Genomic DNA, 17609 nt, shown 5'->3' on the forward strand with positions numbered 1-17609 from the left:
TTTGTGGTGTTATTTGGAAGAGCTGGGACTGTCTTTTGACTTGCCTATTTTGAGCCAAATGGATCTCACCCCCTTGGATCTGTTCTGGCTGTCTGAGGATGCAGTGCAGAGGCAGGCCTGAGGGCAAGGCAGGTTGCAAAAGAGAAGTTACAAGGGTCTGTCTTTGAGGTTTCAGGATTTTTATTTAATTCTAAGGTTTGAAACACCCCTTTATCAATGAGGAAAGTCCATAGTGCCAGCCCATGGTGTGGCTCTGCAGCCAGAGCAGAGCACCTGGAGCTGGCAAGGAGCAGGAGCTCCTTTGGTTATTCCCTGCAGGGCAGTGCATGAGCAGAAGGGGTTGTTGCTGTTTGCTGTGCTCTGCAGGGTTGATCTCATCTGACTGATGCAGACTCAGAGGAGCAGACACCATGTACACTTATAAGGTCCTTGCCTCTCTAGTAATACCCATTCATCTTGAGTCCTCTGTCCCATCCTTGTGTAATGAAAATTTCTCAGCAGGATGGTGATTTGTGCTCTGGCCCCAGGTCCTTGGAAGGAGGGGGCAAAGGGGGAGGAAGAGATTTCTATATTAGCAAATACCTTGGAGGTGGATGCAGGATATTTAGGGAGCACGTGCAAGCCGCCATGTGAGCAACAGGGAACCAAAGTCTTAATGAAAACCTTGGGCAGGAGGGTAGGGCTGGCTGCCCTGGTCGCTGGCGCTGAGCTCTGCTGCAGACGCCAGCCAGGCCCTGCTGACATAATCCTCTTAGGGAGAGAGAGAGTGGAAACCTTTCCATTTGCTCTATGTTCTGTTGGGATGCAGTGTTTGCTGTGTCCAGGTCTTCATTTCTCCCTGTCCTCTGTGTCTGAGGCACAGCAGGACATCTCAGGAAGGGAGAAGCTCCACAATCAAACCCCTCCTCAAATGGACCTGGATGGATTTGGGATGGAGAGCTATGAATAGGTCTGCCTCCCATAAATCACTTTGGGCATGGAGTGGCTTTCCTTACAGCCTGCATTGCTGCCTCTGTACATCTCTGCTTTATTCCTGCTGGTTTTCTTCTCCAATGCTAAACCACATTGTTTTTCTCTTGTTGTGGTTGCCTCCTTAAAGATCTCATGTAGAGTCACTCTGCTTTCCACAAGCTGTCTTCTAAAATGTTGGTTTTCTACCTCTTGATTCTGGCTTTCTACCTCTTGAGACTAAACAGATGCTGAGATCAATATTCCAGGATACTTCATTTCTGGTACCAAAATTCCAAATCCAACTACCTGTTTTTTATTGTAGGGAAGAAAGCTCTGATCTAACTCTGAATTTTGCTAATCACAATCTGAAACAAATGTTCTTCGCTTTTTTAAAAGAAGGAACTACAAAACCAGATTTGCCACCACATCTGGAGAGCCTGAGCAGATCTTCTCTCTAACCACTATGAAACAGGCCTGGAGTGATGTTTGGTGCCTCAAAACTCTCTCCAAGGAAAGTGTAATACCCCAAACCCATGGGTAAGGGTTTGCCATCCTCAGTCTAAAAGGAAGGGTCTCTGCATGTTCAAAGAAAGAATCAAACCTTTACAACCTGTTCTTGCTTCCATTCATGATTTTTATTTTGATCTTTTAAATGTTTTTCACAGGCTTTGACATTTTGTAGCACTAAATTAAGAGGTTTTTACATACCTAACATCTGTGGTGCACTGTCTTCTTGCCATTCTGGGAGAAGCTGGCCTTAGAGATGTGGATTTTGGTCTTTGCACTGGCCAGGTCAAGTACAGGAGCAGCATGTTTATTTCAATATTAAGCTGTCAGCAGTTTATACCAATATATTGTAAGGAAAAAGAGGTTCCTGAACATTATTAAGTCTTTAGTTTGGGATTAGGAGGTTTTAAGACAGATTTAATTAAACAGAGCAGGGACACCTTTATGAACCTGAAGTTGGGGTTAATTCGCTCCCCTAGTGCTCTATTTCTTGATTACACAAAGATAAAACAAATTCCATGTCCTACCTGGGGAGCCCTGGATGGGAATATGAAGTTTCATCTCCAGACAGTTCAGTGCCCTGTCAGGGAGGCCATGATTAATAACCATGTCAGGGGACTCTTAGTGCTGGAAAGAAACGCGCTGGAGCCAGTCTGACAGCGAGCCAGTGCCGCACTGGGAGCTCTCATGGAGATCGTGCTGCTGCCTCAATGGGCCCGATAAAAGAGGCCCTTCAGGGCTGCAGCAAGACGGGGCAAGAGCAAAGTGGGATCCAGAAGTTGTCAGGAGGTCATGATTAATGGAAGCAGAGACAGACAAATTTAAATAAGCACCTTTGTGCTTGGCATCTCTTGGACTGTGATGAGCTCCTTTTCAATGAGTCAGATGTAATTGGAGCTCACCCCAACTGCCACTGCCACAGTAACCAAGCACAAACAAATCCTTCTCAGAGCTGTCTTGAGTTTCTGATGGATTTTCACTGGATGCTTCCCACTTTTGCTTATTTCTGGCCCCCATGTCTCAGTGTGAAAGTGGTACGAGATTTGCAGAGGAGAGCACTGTGACAGTCTGTGTTACACCTGCAGAGCTTTTCATCTTTAAACCTCTATTCATACAGACATGGACCTGACAGTGGTGAGTTTCCTGCTAGATGCATAATAAAAAATTCAGGCATGAGTGTATTTTGTTAGGAGAAATGAATGAATGAGACATCTGGGGATATTGCAATGAATTAGGTTTTGTTGAATCAAGTGTTTACAGAGCTTGAAACCCAAAAGGGACCACCTTGCCTCTGACACCATATATAGTTCTGTCAGTTCTCTTAGTTCTTTCTACACTGGGGTTTTGTATGAGGTTAAAATATCCTTTTCCAAAAGGCACTGCCCTGGTTTTGAAGTACTAGAGGACAGTGTCACTGTGTGAGGGACAGTGCCACTGTGTGGGAAACAGTTCCAGTGTTTAACTGCTAGTGTTATTTGAAGTCTTCCCCTTCTTTCCATTGCGAGTAGTGGCTTCCAACTATTGAATGAAAGGTCCTTATGTTACCTGGAACTGGAAACCTGCTCTCATGTTGGTCTCATGCTACTCTTCTCTTTTGCTGGACTGAACAGACAAAAAAGATGTTTCTCAATCCAAGTACACCACAAGTGTTGGGCAAAACCAGGGAAAAGCTGGTTCCCTGTTCTGTAGTTTCATTCCTCTATCTGAAATATACAGCTATCAGCTCTCTTTAATTAAAAAAAAAATTAAATTTTTTGTGTGAACCGAAAACAGATGAACCTGCAAACCATATTCCTGTATCCTTTGCAGTTACTTTTTCATTTCTTATTCCAAGCATCTGTATGAATTTGATGGGAGTTCCTGCTGTGGGCAATCACAACTGAGCACTGAGTCAAGGATACAAATGAAGTCCAGACTTTTAAAATGTTATTTCAGAAGTCCTGCACAGTTAATGCACTAAAAGCCTAACAGTTTGGTTTTTTTTTTTTTTTTCAGTCAGGCCACTTTGTACACACAGTATTTAGGGAAAATTTAAAGCAGGAAACAGTCAGGATTTGGCTGTGTCTCGTACTCTGAATGCATCTTGGTACGAACTTGGTTTTCTCACTGGGTCTTTTTAAATTGTTTTGTGCTGTTTCTGGAATGCCAAACAACGATGTTGTAGCGCTGTTGACATGCAGATCTGGACCGGGGCCCTGCAGACAGTTAAGGAAGGGCAATAATGCCACCTTATGTCCTGATTTGTCACTGCCGAGCCAAGTGCTTGGTTCAAGTCAAACACGTTCTGAGCAAGGAGTGCTGTGTGCTGAGGCACCCCTCCTTTTGGAGTTATTGCCACAAGGCCAGAAAGAATCTGAGATGACTGTTGTTTTGGTAGAGAATCGACTCTCGCTTCACATGAGTTTGGGAGCATGAAATTGTGTGTAAAATGAAGACAATTTAACTCCATAGTGTTAACATCAAAACCTGTGAACCTAATGCTGCAAGCTTTCAAACCTATAAATATTTGCATTAGATGCTTCCTGAGTTTTTAATTTGCACTATGAATTTAAAAGATTTTGAAGATAAATGACACTAAAAGTGGAGCTGCATTGGAAATAGACATTTAGAGGCAGTAGGCTTCTATTTGCTTTTGACTGTTGCCTGTTCTCTACAAAAATTTGAATTTTTTAGAAAATATAATTATCTGAAACTTAGCAGGACTGTATTTTATAAAAGTAGTTCCAGTAGTAGGAGCTAATTGAGCATCAATATGGCCAGATTCAAAATTAGCATTTAATAAGGTTCTCTGTTTGTTTGTAGTCCCAGTCATTTGGAGGGGGAAAAGTGTGGTTTAAGAATTAAGGAATACGGTATTTTCACAGAGTTTCTGGTTGAGAATGATGTGGAGGGCAATCTGCTGGAAAACCATTACTATTTTTCTCACGGGAAGGGAACATAGTCCTGCCAAGGGGATGTTGTTGAAGTCATTGGCACTTACTGAAATAGGCAGAATTGAATATGATGCTCTCAGAAAATGGGTGGGCAAATAAAGCTCCTTCAGGTATAAAGCAAGACTATTTTTCCCTATAAAGACTTTCTGCCCTTTGGTACAAATGTTTTCTCCATGTTATTAATTTTCTGTTGGGAAGTTGTTCTGCTGCTCCAAACACAGGCCCACTCAGGGAGTAAACAGGTTTAGAACATAATGCAATAAACCAGTAAAAGTACAAAGAGCCTAATGCTTAGGGGTGCCAGAAGGCCATAGCTACAATTTTGCATGTATGGGGCTTGCAGAAAGTATGAATTTGATAAAATTCTGTAAAAGTGTTGAGAGCAGGCATGTGATCACACTGGATCATGGCAGAGGAACTTCTGCAAGGGTTGGTGACCTTCAGAAAGAAGAGATGTTTCCTCTAAGGCAACAAGTTCAGTCTCGCCAGGGGACAGGTGTGTGCTTACCTGCTGCACATGTTGACACACATTTAGAAATTTGCCACTGTAAATCTTACTAAAAATAAGTTAGTGAACTCACAGCTTTAGTGATCAAGTGAATGTTGTTGCATGGGTCAGCTGAATGCCTCAAAAGATTCTCTGGCATCAAGAATTTATACAGGATCCTTAATTCAGCAGAACTTCAGAGCAACCCAAAGCTGTACTTCCAGTTACAGGTGCCTGCTCTTCTTTCTCTCTTCCTGTTTTCTGGGGCCAGCATGCCTGATATCCCGCAGCACATATGGTCCTTTTCTGCAGAAGTGAGTATTTAATTTCTCTCAGCTGAAGGAAAAACCCCCCAAAAAAGCAAGCACAACCCAGGTTTTGATCTTCCTGTTACTGCAGCATGGATTTGTTTTCCTTCATGCACGGATCGCATGGTGGGGGGTTGCCGTTGTCTAAGCAACTTCTCTGGGATGGAATCCTTTAGAAAGAAAGGAAAAGAATCCACTTACTCTCCCGCTTTTGTAATCTCATTCCAGGGTTTTGGCATCATCTTCCTGTGTATCTGTTGTGCAGATTAGAGAACATTTTACTCTGTCTTTGCTATCTTTATGCCCTTATGGGTTCCTTTGTAGGCAACACCTCCTCCTTGGATCAAGTTCATTTCATTTGCTTTCCTCCTGAACCCTTATCTCCTTGGTTAAATAGAGTGCTGAAATAGTTGGCAGACTTTGAGCATCTTTAATTATCATTAGCAAATTGTTGAGAACACAGCAGACAATTGACAGTCTGGTCTTCAGAGTGCCATTAAAAGAGATTAGAAAAGACTGTTTGTGTGCGTTGTACAAATTTGTTTGTTTTGTAGCCCCGAGAGTATAATGGAAATGTCCCAGCCAGACTGAGCTGTTGCTGTGGCACCAGTCAAAGCCTGGGACATACGAGTGAGGCATCGTTGTTCTGGGTTACCCAGGACCTCTGGGTTACTGAGCTTGGCCCTTCTGAGCAGAAGGCTTGCAGGGCAAAATGAAATCCCAGTGCAGACTGACTGCTGCCGCTCCTCAGCTTGCTGGGCAATGTCTGCCTACGTGGCACTTGCAAGAGGATTGTGATGCCACTTGTATATAATGACATCACTTAATTATATAAATTGGTACTGTAAAGGGTGAATATCTCAAGTAGATAAGTGTATAGAAAATATCACTAAAAATGCTTTAGTTAACAATAAAACAGAAAAAAATTACAGTCTCTAACATTGTCAAGGGAAGTTTGAGTTGGAGGTAACAAGTGTTCAGCCTGTTCTCTGATGTGCAGGAGGTTAGGACTGTTTAAGTGTTTATTTTGTCTAACATAAAAAAGAATTCTCATTTTACATGTGCAAGAATTTCTCTAAACTTTTGTTGTCACTAATGCCTTCTGCTTGAGGAGTTTCCTGGAATAAACCTCCCCAGTACCAGAGTGTGTAGAGGGAGATTGGTGAAACAAGGGTCAGAAGGATGAGGCTCTGCTGCTGGCCATGGGTCTCCTGGCTCAGTTTAAATTACTGTAGAAAGCTTTCTTGGTTATGTGTGTCCAACAGAAGAGATGCTGAAAACAGCCTTCACACTTTGCAGAAATTCATCTGGCTTTCCCCTTTTTGTTACCAGTGTGTTTCTCACAATGAATTTGTCACTTCATTTTTGCAGTCACACATGAGTTTGAAATATTGAAGTGGAGCTTAACAAAATGTCTTAGATTTCTCACTTTCATCAAAATTCTGAGTGGTTGCATTTCAAATCGGTGATACTTTCTCTCAGGTTTCCTTGGAAATATGCAGACCTCTAGGAAACACTTACAAATGTGCCAACTTCAAGCCTCTCAAGAAATCTGGTGGGGTTGATATGATTTCTCACACTGTTTTGCTGACAGATTCACAGTTATCATGGTTGTGTGGATATCACTGTCCAAGCTCTGCACAGGTGGATATTGTAGTGTAAGGTGGAATTAGGAAGTGTCTGGAGAGGGATTCCAGCTGCTCTGTGGAATATGCTCTGGGATCTCTGGTGCTGAGTTTTGCTCAGCCACAGCTCATCCTATGAGACAGCTTGGATATGCCAGAGATATGGTTCTGATTTCCCCACCTGGGGAGTGTTAAACACAGTTTTTAACAGAGAAGAGCTAAGAATTTTGCAGGCCCTGCAAACCACCAAGTGATCGTGTCCATCTCTGCCTGATTCTTCAAATTAACCCCTGAAAGACATTCCATGTTAGAGACTGGAGTCTCCTTGCCAAAAAAAATGTTGTAGGGGCTAAAGTTGCACTTGTGTTCAAGGGAAGACTGGAAAAGTTCAGAAAGGAGAAATCCAGCCAGGGTTACCAAACACTAAAAATGCCCCTCTGACTTGAGAAGTTCCTGGGCTAAAAATAGTTGGAAAGTGGAAGAATTCAAGGGAGCAGTATCATACCTCTGTGTGTGCTCTGTCTAGCTACTGAGGCCATTGTTGAGGCTGCTGTCTTAGGGAGGTGTTCCCTCTGATCCAATGCAGCAAAGGCTGTTTCTGTATAAAATTTCTTTCTATTAACATAATTTTCTCCTAGCTTTATAGTCTCAGTTTTAGTGAGTAGTGAATTCTCAGATAATTTGAGTGTTAATTATTTCCATCCAGAGCTGATAGATGGAACCCTGTGAAGCTGCAGATCACTGGGCACAGAAGGAAATCTCGATTTCTTGCAAAGATTTTACTTCCTTAAAAAGTACTGTACTGCTGCAGAAAATAAAGTTTATATTTGGGGGGCAAAATTAATGGGATGCTTTCCTGTGTAGCTGCTATGCTTTGGGCTCCAAGGGAAGTCCCTGTGTGAATCCCACAGAAGAAGTGGACAAAGCTGCTGTCTGCGGCTCTGTGTGGCAGAAGGGCAGCAGGTAACAAATGCTGAGCATCCCTTTTATCCACTTTTCCAGCCTGATATCAGTTATCCCACTGTTAAGCCAGATTAGGATGTGTGTGTAGCTATTGCAGTGACAGAGATGAGGGCACGTTTCCCCTCTGCTGACCTGCTGTGCAGGCAGGGTCTCCAGCTGGAGATCTGAGCAGCTGCTGGCCTGTGTGTCCTTGCTGTCCCCTGGAAACCACACTGAGGGATGGTGGAGTGCCTTGATGAGACAATAACAGCACAGGTTAGAATGTTCTGATTTTTCAGTCATGTCATGGTTGACTTTGGCAGAGAAACTGTAACTGTCAAAGTGAGCTTCAGAGATGGGAAGAAGCTCAACCCAAACAGGTTGAGAAGTGAGTTTTTGTCCCTCCCTGCAGGTCTTTAGCCCCATTGCTGCAGCATGTTTTTGCCCACACGCTGGTGGAGCAGTGTCTGTTTTCACGTGGCACTGCACGTGATGCAGTTCTTTGGTTCTTCCTCCTTTTGACCCCCTAATCAATTTTTTCCACTTTCATTTGGGAAGAAACAAAAGTTTTGGTGGGGAGAGAGAAGCAATTTCCTTTTAATTGCTTGTTTGTCCTTGTCTGTTCTCCCATCTTTTCAGATTTCTCAGAGCAGGGTTGGGAGTGTTTTGTCTCTCTTATTTTCTCTGGTACCGATGGAGAAGAATGACATTTTCTGCTTGGATGGAAACCAATCACTTCCCCAGACCCCCTTGAAAAACCTTAATTTGCTCAACTAGTCAGTATTCCATCTTCGTTAAAAAGTCCCAGACTGGAATTTGGATTTAATCCTTTGACTCACATTTTTCCTTCTCTCCTTTGCCTTCCACATTCCCACTACTTTCCAAAGTACTTTGCTCACCACATTTTTTGATTGCTGTGCACTCAAGTTACCCTTAGCTCAGGAGGGAAAAGGACAGAAAAATACTCCCAAAACAAAAGCAAATAAAAAAGCCCCTCACCAAAGTAAATAAATAAGTAGACAGAAAACAGGCTGCTAGTTCATTTTCTTCTGCCTTTCCCTTGAGGCATGAGGTAATGCCAAACTATTCAGTGTGTGATGCAACTGCCTGATGGACATTCAGCGAATCCCAGCAGTGGCAAAAACAGTTTACCCAAGTGCAAGTTGGCAGTGAGACCGAGTTCTCCAAAAAGAGACTATTTAAAGCCACAATGTGATGCATTTTTAACATTTTTATCCAGCACAGGATTTAATTGCTCACTGACAAACCACCTAGACATTTGTGCCTGGGTGTTTGTGACTGGAATTGTTTGCTGTCTGTGGCTTGTTTCAGAGCTGTTCAGGCATCAGCTGCAAGACTGGTGCAGGAATGAGAATTTGTTCCCTTAGCACTTGCTGCTAAGGGTTTTATGCTATGGTCTCTTCAGCGTTTCTGTAGTTATTTCTTCCCAGCAACCTTTACCTTTCTGGTGGATGGCATAGGAAGGTGTCCTTGGCTGTATTATCTGCACCTGGAAATGAGAACCTGTGGCAGGGAGAGGTTAAGTGTGTTGCTGAAGGAGGTGGAGGTATCTGTGGTGTGGAATGAGGAACAGCCACAGCTCCTGACTCAGAGCCACCAGGACGCCTGGTTGTGCAGGTGAGCTTTGCATCAGGGGCTCAGCTGGCCTGGCAGAGCTCTACAGCTCTTCCTCAGGCTGTGCCCCTGTGGATTATGCTGCTGACACAGCCACTGTAGGCATTTGACCACAGCTCCTCTATATGCATACACCTTGGTATTCTAAGCCTTGAAGCAATGTCACTTTATACCAGAAATGTGTTACTTACACTCCCCATCAATGGCAAACTGTGATCCTCAATCATTTGTGCATTTCTGTCTTTAATGCTCACCTGGTTCTTGAGGTGGATTTAACCTTACCAATTAAAACCCACTAAAAAGTTTTAATTTAATTTAAAGTGCCTAAAAAATGTATTGCATCAAAGCCAACTCATTGTCACATGGGACTCGCAGGATTCACAAACTCTCCTGAGTTGTGGCCTTGCCTGCTGAATGTTTTGACATCTTTGGGCAGAAGTACTTTGTGTAAGCCAGTGAAGGATGCTGGAGTTGCACACACAGCCCAGCAGCTTTATTTCATTAGAGCTACCCAGGCAGTTGAACCCTAGCAGTATCTTTTCAGAGCTGTCAGCAGTGAGCTGGTATTTTCTGCAATGAAAGCTCCAGAGTAAGCCATTTGTTTGGGAATCACTGTGTGTTCTGAGGTCTCAGTTTCCCCTCTTACTGAGAGGCAGCAGTGATGGTTGTCCTCCTTTGTGAAGCACTCTAAGGCTGCTGATCCTGGGCTCCCTGCAGGCAGGCACTGCCAGCTCCTAGGAGCTTGCTGCAGGTACTGATCATCTGAATATATGGGAGACAGGAGGAGAGCCCAAGTAATTCCAGAAATTCCCACTCTCAGTAGCCTCTCTCCCATCACAGCACAGCTTTGGGTATGCTTTGCTTAAGTATTAATTAACAAATGAGCCAATGCAGAGCACTTAAATGATTGGTCTGGTTGGATTGTTGAATCCCTTGGACCTCCTAGGCTTTCTTATTATTCTTTTGGTTTTTTTTTTACCCTTTTCAATCAAGGCAAGCTATTAAATGTGACTGTGTTGACATTGCACAATATAGAACCACCAGCTCCCAAGTTGAATCCTTTTGCTGCCCTTGCATTGGAAGTCACTGCAGAAACACTTTGCTGGGACATGGCACTTGATGACATCTCACTGCATGGCAGGAGTCCAGGCCAGCACCCAGGAGTGAGTCCATGTGTGAGATTAGTTTAATCCTCTCTCAGAATCCTGTGATGGGGAGGGGAAGGACAATGACCCAGTGCCAGCGTTTATTTTGTCCACAGGTTCAGCTTGAATAGGGAGGAGAAGGTGGTGGTGGTGAGGAAAGGAGAGGGAAAAAAACCTTCCTGGAGTTCATTTGGTCTGGAGAGGTGCCAAGCCTGGGGGGTGACTCACGAATGGGGAGTAAAGAAAAGGAGGGAAAGAAGAGTGGAATGATGATTAGAAATCACAAATGAAAGAATCTTGAAGAGGGGGGTGAAGAAAGAAAACAACCAAAAAACTTCTCTGCTTCTCTGAATATGTGTAGGGAGGAATAAAAAATTCCTTGCCTTTTCTAAGAGTTCTATTCATTAGTAAATGCACTTGCCCTGCTGCCAAGGGAAGAGGAGCACTCCGAACAACCTCCTTGGGAGGCACCTGCTGGCTCAGCCTTGGTGAGAGAAAAATACTGTGTCTGCTGAAGTTTCTCCTGTATTCATGTTTCTAACAGGGCTCTTTGGTCTCTTATCTCCCACTCCAGCCTCACATCACCATGCATACATCTCTAGGCACCCCAGAGACCACTAAGGACAGCCCCTGCAATCTGCTCTGCAGTGTGGAATCACAGGGGATTCTCTCCATTGCCTCACCCCTGTCTATTGCTGCCAGTGTGGAGCTATTCCACACAGACCAGGTGTGAAATCCCCTAAATGTACCATCCAAATGTAGGTGGGACTTCACATTCTGGATGTCCGGGTCGTTTGAATAACCCTCACCCTGTGGTGTGTGCCTGGAGCCTGGAACGCTCAGCTGACCTGCCCAGTGGGACAGGCTGGGCTGGTGCCTCATGGCTCTGATCATCTGAGCTCTTCCTTCTTCTGCAGAAACCCTGGATGTGATCAAGCATCGAGGAAAGAGGCACAAGTGCCCCTGGGAGGAAGCAGGGGGGTGTGGGTGGAATCTGCACCAGATTTTGGAGGCACTTAAAGGGGCTGCTTTACAAGGGGGCTGTTTGTGGCTCTGCCTCTGCCACAGGAGCCCCTTTAAGGCCAGGAGACATCTGCTCCAGTCTTGACTTTCTTATGGAGCTATTTGATGTGCATTTCACTCATGGTTCTGTTTTGCAGGACAGCCAAGGACTGTTCTGTACACAAGCCCCCATGTACACCATGTGCTGTCTTCTGGACTTAACTGCACTTTATTTTTCCTCTTTTCCATATCCTTCCAGCCATTTCTAGTCCTTTTAAAAGAAAAGGGCATTATGTATGTCCCGCTCCCTCCTTTATGCAAAAAGCAGCTTGTCGATGGAACGGCTTTCCCTGCCAACGGGAATATGGGCCGGCGGGGCCGTGTCCGTCTGTCCGTGCGCACGGAGCCCCATCTACACGGGCCGGGCCGTGTCCGTCTGTCCGTGCGCACGGAGCCCCGGCCGGGCCGTGTCCGTCTGTCCGTGCGCACGGAGCCCCATCTACACGGGCCGGGCCGGGCCGTGTCCGTCTGTCCGTGCGCACGGAGCCCCATCTGCACGGGCCGGGCCGTGTCCGTCTGTCCGTGCGCACGGAGCCCCGGCCGGGCCGTGTCCGTCTGTCCGTGCGCACGGAGCCCCCTCTCGCGGCACACGCGGAGCGCAGCGCGGCCGGGCACTGCCGGGGCTTTCGGGGACAGCGATTTGTGTTTTGTCGTTTGGGCTCAGGGGAGAACGGTCCAGCCTGACAGCCCTGGGAAAAGAGCTCCCTCCTCCAGCGAGCAGCTCCGGCAGGAGGGAGTAATTTTTACAGTGTCTGAACCCTCCCCTGGCTTTATCCTCTTTGCCCTATAAGACACACACTGCTTTCTTTGAAAACATTTTGTGAGTAAAAATAGAAATGAATAGAAAGTATATTATCTAAAAAAGTACTGAATAAAGGTAAAATACAACCTACCCTCTGGTCTGGAACCCCAGGGGTGTGCAGATCTCTGTAAGTGTTATGTGTGTATGATTATTTTATTTTCTTTTAACCAGATGTCATGTTTGGACTGGAATTCAAATCCGCATCTGAATTTCCTCACAGATCAGGTTTCTTTTGTTCTGGGACCCCATTTTAATTTGTAGCCAGCCAGAGAGGCAGAAACACATGTTTCCTGAAAGCAGCCTGTGTGATGCTGGATCATTAGGTACCAACAGAAATGACTGAAATGCCACATGTGAGTGCTGAGCAGGTACAGTTACACTTGTGGAAAGCCTGTACTTTTTATGAGTGTTATGAGGAGTAATTGTTTAATCTAGTAGGGGAGAATAAGTGTATTTGGAAACTAGAAGTGTAATTGATGTGTAATAGAAGTGCCTGTTCCTGCAGTTCTCACCTCAGTGTGCCATCAGTCAAAGCAAGCATTAATTTTTACCTGTTCTTTTAAATTCTTTTTTACTACTTTCTAACTCATCACCTGGGCTCTCTGAGGGTCTCAGAGCTGTGGGATAAGGTTTAGTGGTGAGCTGTCTGATGGAAGAGAGAAGACTGCCTCGTTTTTCCCAATCTCCCTTGCTGTGTTCTTTCTGGTACCCACTCTTCACTGGCAGCAGGGTCCTGTGTATTTCCACTAAGGGGAATGAGGACTGCAGGAGCCATGAAACCCCAAAGAGTTTGCAGAGATTTTGCTGCCAGCAGCCACGTTCAGGTGCTCTTGCCCATCAGGAGTCCCTGGATCTCCATCCCTGGCTGGTGGGCCCATGTGCAGGAACACTTAACTGCAGCACAGCCGAGGGTGACAGCACAGGGCTCAGCTATCCTGGGTTTGCAATTACTGCACAGGAAGCTATTGGGAAGGAAATATTCCTGGAGCAGCCCATCAAGTTTAGAGTTTAATTCCTCTGTATATTTTTCTAAAGTGATCTCAGAGTATAACTCTGAAAAGTGGAAATCCAGGGGGTGAAATTTGCCGTGCAGTATAGAATATGTCAAAGGGGTGAAGAGAGAATTCCATTCGCCTTGCACTGCTCTGCTGCATGCTGAGAACTGCCTGGGGTAAACACAGGTTTGAATTGTGCAACATCTCATTGGTACTCAAACCTGAATCACTCTTCTGGTAACTTTCTTGTGTAGGAAACACATGTTCAGGGATCCTTTTGCTTTACATTTACGTAACTGCAAGACTGACTAATGTTAAAATATGAATCAGATTTCATCAGTTTTAAAGCCCTTTCCAAACTATGTGCTTGGCTTGTCCTCGTTTAGCATCCACATAATTGCTAAAGCAGTATTCCAGTCAGTGAGGAATTGCAGGAAGTGTGAAGCTGCAGGTTTGTTTTTGGAGCCATTTGTAGGAGCAGCATTTATAGTCAGTGTAAAATTCTGCACAAAACGCAAACTGTAATTTAGTTCAAACACTGTTATTTTATCTATAAGCAGACGTACAATAATTCTGACTAGCCAGCTCACCTGAGGGAAACTGAGGCAGGAGCATGGATCTATTGTGTGTTAAGGCTGAGCAACAGACCCGTAGGGAAGACTCTGTGGCTTTAATATACTGCAAACAGCATTTTGTATTATTTAACCTATAAATACATCTAACTGGGGACTGGCTGAATATCCACCTCTGTTTTCCTGCTGCCTTGTTGGACAGTCTGCTCCAGAGTGGGATGGTATCTGCAGCTGTGAGTAACTCAGCCTTTTCTCTGCATGGCAGTAGTCTACTGCCATGTGTGTCACCTCTCTCAGATTCAGTGGCACAAAGCATAATGCTTTCTTGGCATGCTAGGCACCTGCAGACCTCCTAATCTGCCATGGTAATAAAGACCTTGCCTGCATCCAGCTCCAGTGAATGATGATGTTGGAGTGCTGGGACTGGCTGCAGATGCTTTGTTGCATGTTTAGTGAGGAATGTGTAACACTATAGTGTTGCAATCATTGTTTTCTATTGCTGTAATTACAGCCAGGTCATTGCAGGGACTTGCTCTGAACCTGACTGAGTTTTGTAAATGAAGGTGCAGCTCGTTTATTGAGGAAGTTCTTTGACTGAAGTTCTTTTGAGTGCATAAGACACAGAGAATTCTGGTTTTAGACTTTTGGTACTATTTTTGTTGTTGTTTGATGGTTGTTTTTTGATAACTGCACATTAGATAACTAAGATATCTTAGGTAACACAGCTCTGCATCTTCCCAGCTGAAAGCCACAAGCCTTTATTTGAAAAGCAGGTCACTGAGAAGTGGTTATAAGGGCTCAGATTGATTCTGAGAGGTTGTGCAGCCCTTCCTAGAGCTCATTAAAAACCTGCTGCACAAAGGGAGTTGCAGCTCTTTGAGGAACCATATCAGAACTGTCACAGCTTAATGTGAACTGTCATGTATTATTTAGACTTGTGAGTGATGGAGGAAGAGAAGATGTGGAAGTGGGAAGGGGTGTTCAGCTAAGGCAAACCATGTCCTGGGCTTTTGGCTGTTCAGGGTGTTAAGTACAGGTCATTTGAAGGCTGTTAGCCTGGGGGGTACCTGCAGGCTACTGAAGAATAGCAGCATCTTGGTAATTTAAGAGAGTTTCAGTATCAATACATGAGAAGTGATCAAAAATGGGCTGATGTAATTCCAGGAGCCTTCTACTGTGTGGCTGGACTGGCTTCAGGAGAGCAGCATTCTTAAAAACTGGAAAGCACTTATTAGTTAAATGTGGGAAGACTTCCAGCCTGTGTTGAATCTTCACACATAAGCACACACATATATTTTAGCAAATTTATTTTTCTGTTCTGTATTTCACATTTATGTAATTGATTTCAAATTTATTAGGGGTTGAAAAGCTGTCACTGGACAAAAAAAAATTCTTTGGTGCAGACAAATGAATGTCAGTTTGATTTAAAGTCTGTCATGAGTGAGTGTTTGCTCCCTACAGCTCCTATACAGGCCGGCAAACATAGAATTATGTGGTAGAGATACTAAATGTTTATTAGTTTTTCAGGGCTAACCACAAAGTGGAAATTAAAACCAGAAGTGGAATAAACTCTTTCTTGAGGCTTTCCCCTGACTAATGGAAGGAAATGTTTCTGGGCTGGTTGGTGATTCACTGTCCCAGCCTGTGAGCTGTGGTTGGAATCATCTGTTGGGCTGATCAGATCTGGCACTTCCTGCTTTCCTTACCAGAGGGTGCCAACACAGAGGCACTGTCTGCCCTTGTGCTCTGAGCTCTGCTTGCAGCTCCTTCCCATTTAAAGCTCCTTCAACATTTAAATTAAGAAGGACTTCCATTTCGTATGTTGGAAAAATTGCTTTAGTCTGTTTTCTTACTGAACTGCCATGTCTAAGGCAAAAGCTATCAGGTAAAATATATTTTTTAAAAGCAAACAAACAAACAAAATAAAAAAAAACCCAAAAACCAAGGCAGAGGTTTGACATATTTAAAGCAATCACAAGCAACTGCTTCTTTGGCATCAACTCAGGAAATTGTTGTGACATGTTAGTGACTTACAGTGAAAGAATCCAGGTCTGAGAGAGAGGGTGATGAGATAAATGTATGCTTATGATGGAAACAGACCTTGTTAACAGCATGTGGCATTTGTGTTCCCCTTGGATCACTGGTTTAGGATCAGAAGCTCTCCAGTAGGAAACACAACTGCAGTTTTTCAACGAACACCTGACAACGCTTGGTTTCGATGACTCTTTTTCTGGCTCTCTTGCATGCTGTATGTTTTCTTTTGGGAATCTCACTTGGTCTCTCAGTGTCCATTTCCCATAAAGCAGGGATCTCTGTGCTCTCTTATGAGCCCCTGGAAGGGTCTGGTGAGGTTGGAGTGGATTCACCAGTGTGAAACAGCAACACGTATGTGCAAATCGCTGTCCTGTGTGAGCTGCAATTCCCAGCAAAGGTTTCTTATGGAAAGGCAGCAAAGCTCAAGTGTGAGTTGGCCAAGAGGGGTCTGGGATCTGCAGCACTGAAGGTATCTGGATCAGGTTGACCTCCTAGGATTCCTCCTGGCCCTTGTTTATCTTGGATAAACTGTGAAACTGAGACAAAGAGTGATTAGCACAATGAGGCCACGCCCTTGGGTTTCCCTGCCTTTACCATGGAACAGTTCACAAATGGATTTTCTTGAAATACTGGGCTTTTTTCTTGTAAACTGAACCCAGCACAGGTTATTTATCATCATTAGTTTTTTATGGGTATTTGAGGCTTCTTTTAGTCTCTAGGGAAATCCACAGATTAAAGAGCTCTGTACCGCTGCAAACTTCTTCATAACCTGATACTATTCTTATCTTCAAAGTAATGCCTACCTTTAATAGCAGTAATGTCTGAAATCAAGGAATGCAAACAGAAATTTTAACCATTAGGGAAGAAATTGTTGGTGAAAAGTTCATTGCTTTCATTCAAGTTTTGGATAAAGATTCAGCTTCATCCTCTTTTTCGTTGAATGTGTCCCCACCCTGACTGTGACAAGAAAATCAGGCTCAATGCAGAACTTCAGGTAGACTAAATTCAGTATTGCTGAATTATTTTCTAGATCAATCAGTACTATCTGATTGATCTAGAAAATAATTCCTCTGGCCTCATCACTAGATGGGCACAATATGAGAAAGTTGTAACTCAGCAAGACCCAAGAGAACCTTCCACTAACCATTGTCACTTTGTTTCTGGCCATGTTCTTCCTGTATTTTTTTAATTATGATCACATATTTTATCTCCAAGAATTAGTTTATAATTTCTGCTCTGCAGCTGTTCTGAGGAGCTTGATGGAGTGTGTAATAATTTCATATTTTCTGCATCAGAGTCCCTATCTCAAGACATTCAATTACCATTCTGTCTTGGCATTATATTCTGAAGCCATGCCTGTCTTGATGCAAACTCTGGTAGCACGGATGAGGTCTCTACCACACCATCCATGGAAGTAAAGAAATATGCCTTAAAAAAATTAAAGTTTGATTAAGAGCAAGTTCTGAAATAGTATCAGTATTGTCCTGTGTTTAGTTGGGTAAGTGTCAGGGCTGTTCTTGTTCCTTTCAGCTTTGGTACAATCAGTTCCTGTATGTTATCCAACAAATTTTAGGGGATTATAGGAAGTTTCACTATCAATAGACAGCATCT

At 44.0% G+C, this 17609-nt stretch overlaps 1 protein-coding gene across 2 annotated transcripts in view; it reads left to right on the top strand.

Annotated features, from left to right (window-relative positions):
• The first annotated feature begins 2482 nt into the window (after positions 1 to 2482).
• OSTN (osteocrin) overlaps positions 2483 to 17609 on the top strand; it is a 53290-nt gene continuing 38163 nt past the window's right edge. Inside the window, exon 1 of one of the 2 annotated variants that reach the window (XM_058031384.1) lies at positions 2483 to 2592. In XM_058031384.1, the coding sequence (XP_057887367.1) occupies positions 2578 to 2592 (15 nt within the window). In that variant the 5' untranslated portion in view covers positions 2483 to 2577. Of the gene's footprint in view, positions 2593 to 14130; positions 14198 to 17609 lie in introns of those variants that run through there. The other variant, XM_058031385.1, reaches the window with a different exon arrangement.

The sequence above is a fragment of the Melospiza georgiana genome, chromosome 10 (genome assembly GCF_028018845.1).
Source record: "Melospiza georgiana isolate bMelGeo1 chromosome 10, bMelGeo1.pri, whole genome shotgun sequence".
NCBI classification, from domain to species: Eukaryota; Metazoa; Chordata; class Aves; order Passeriformes; family Passerellidae; genus Melospiza; species Melospiza georgiana.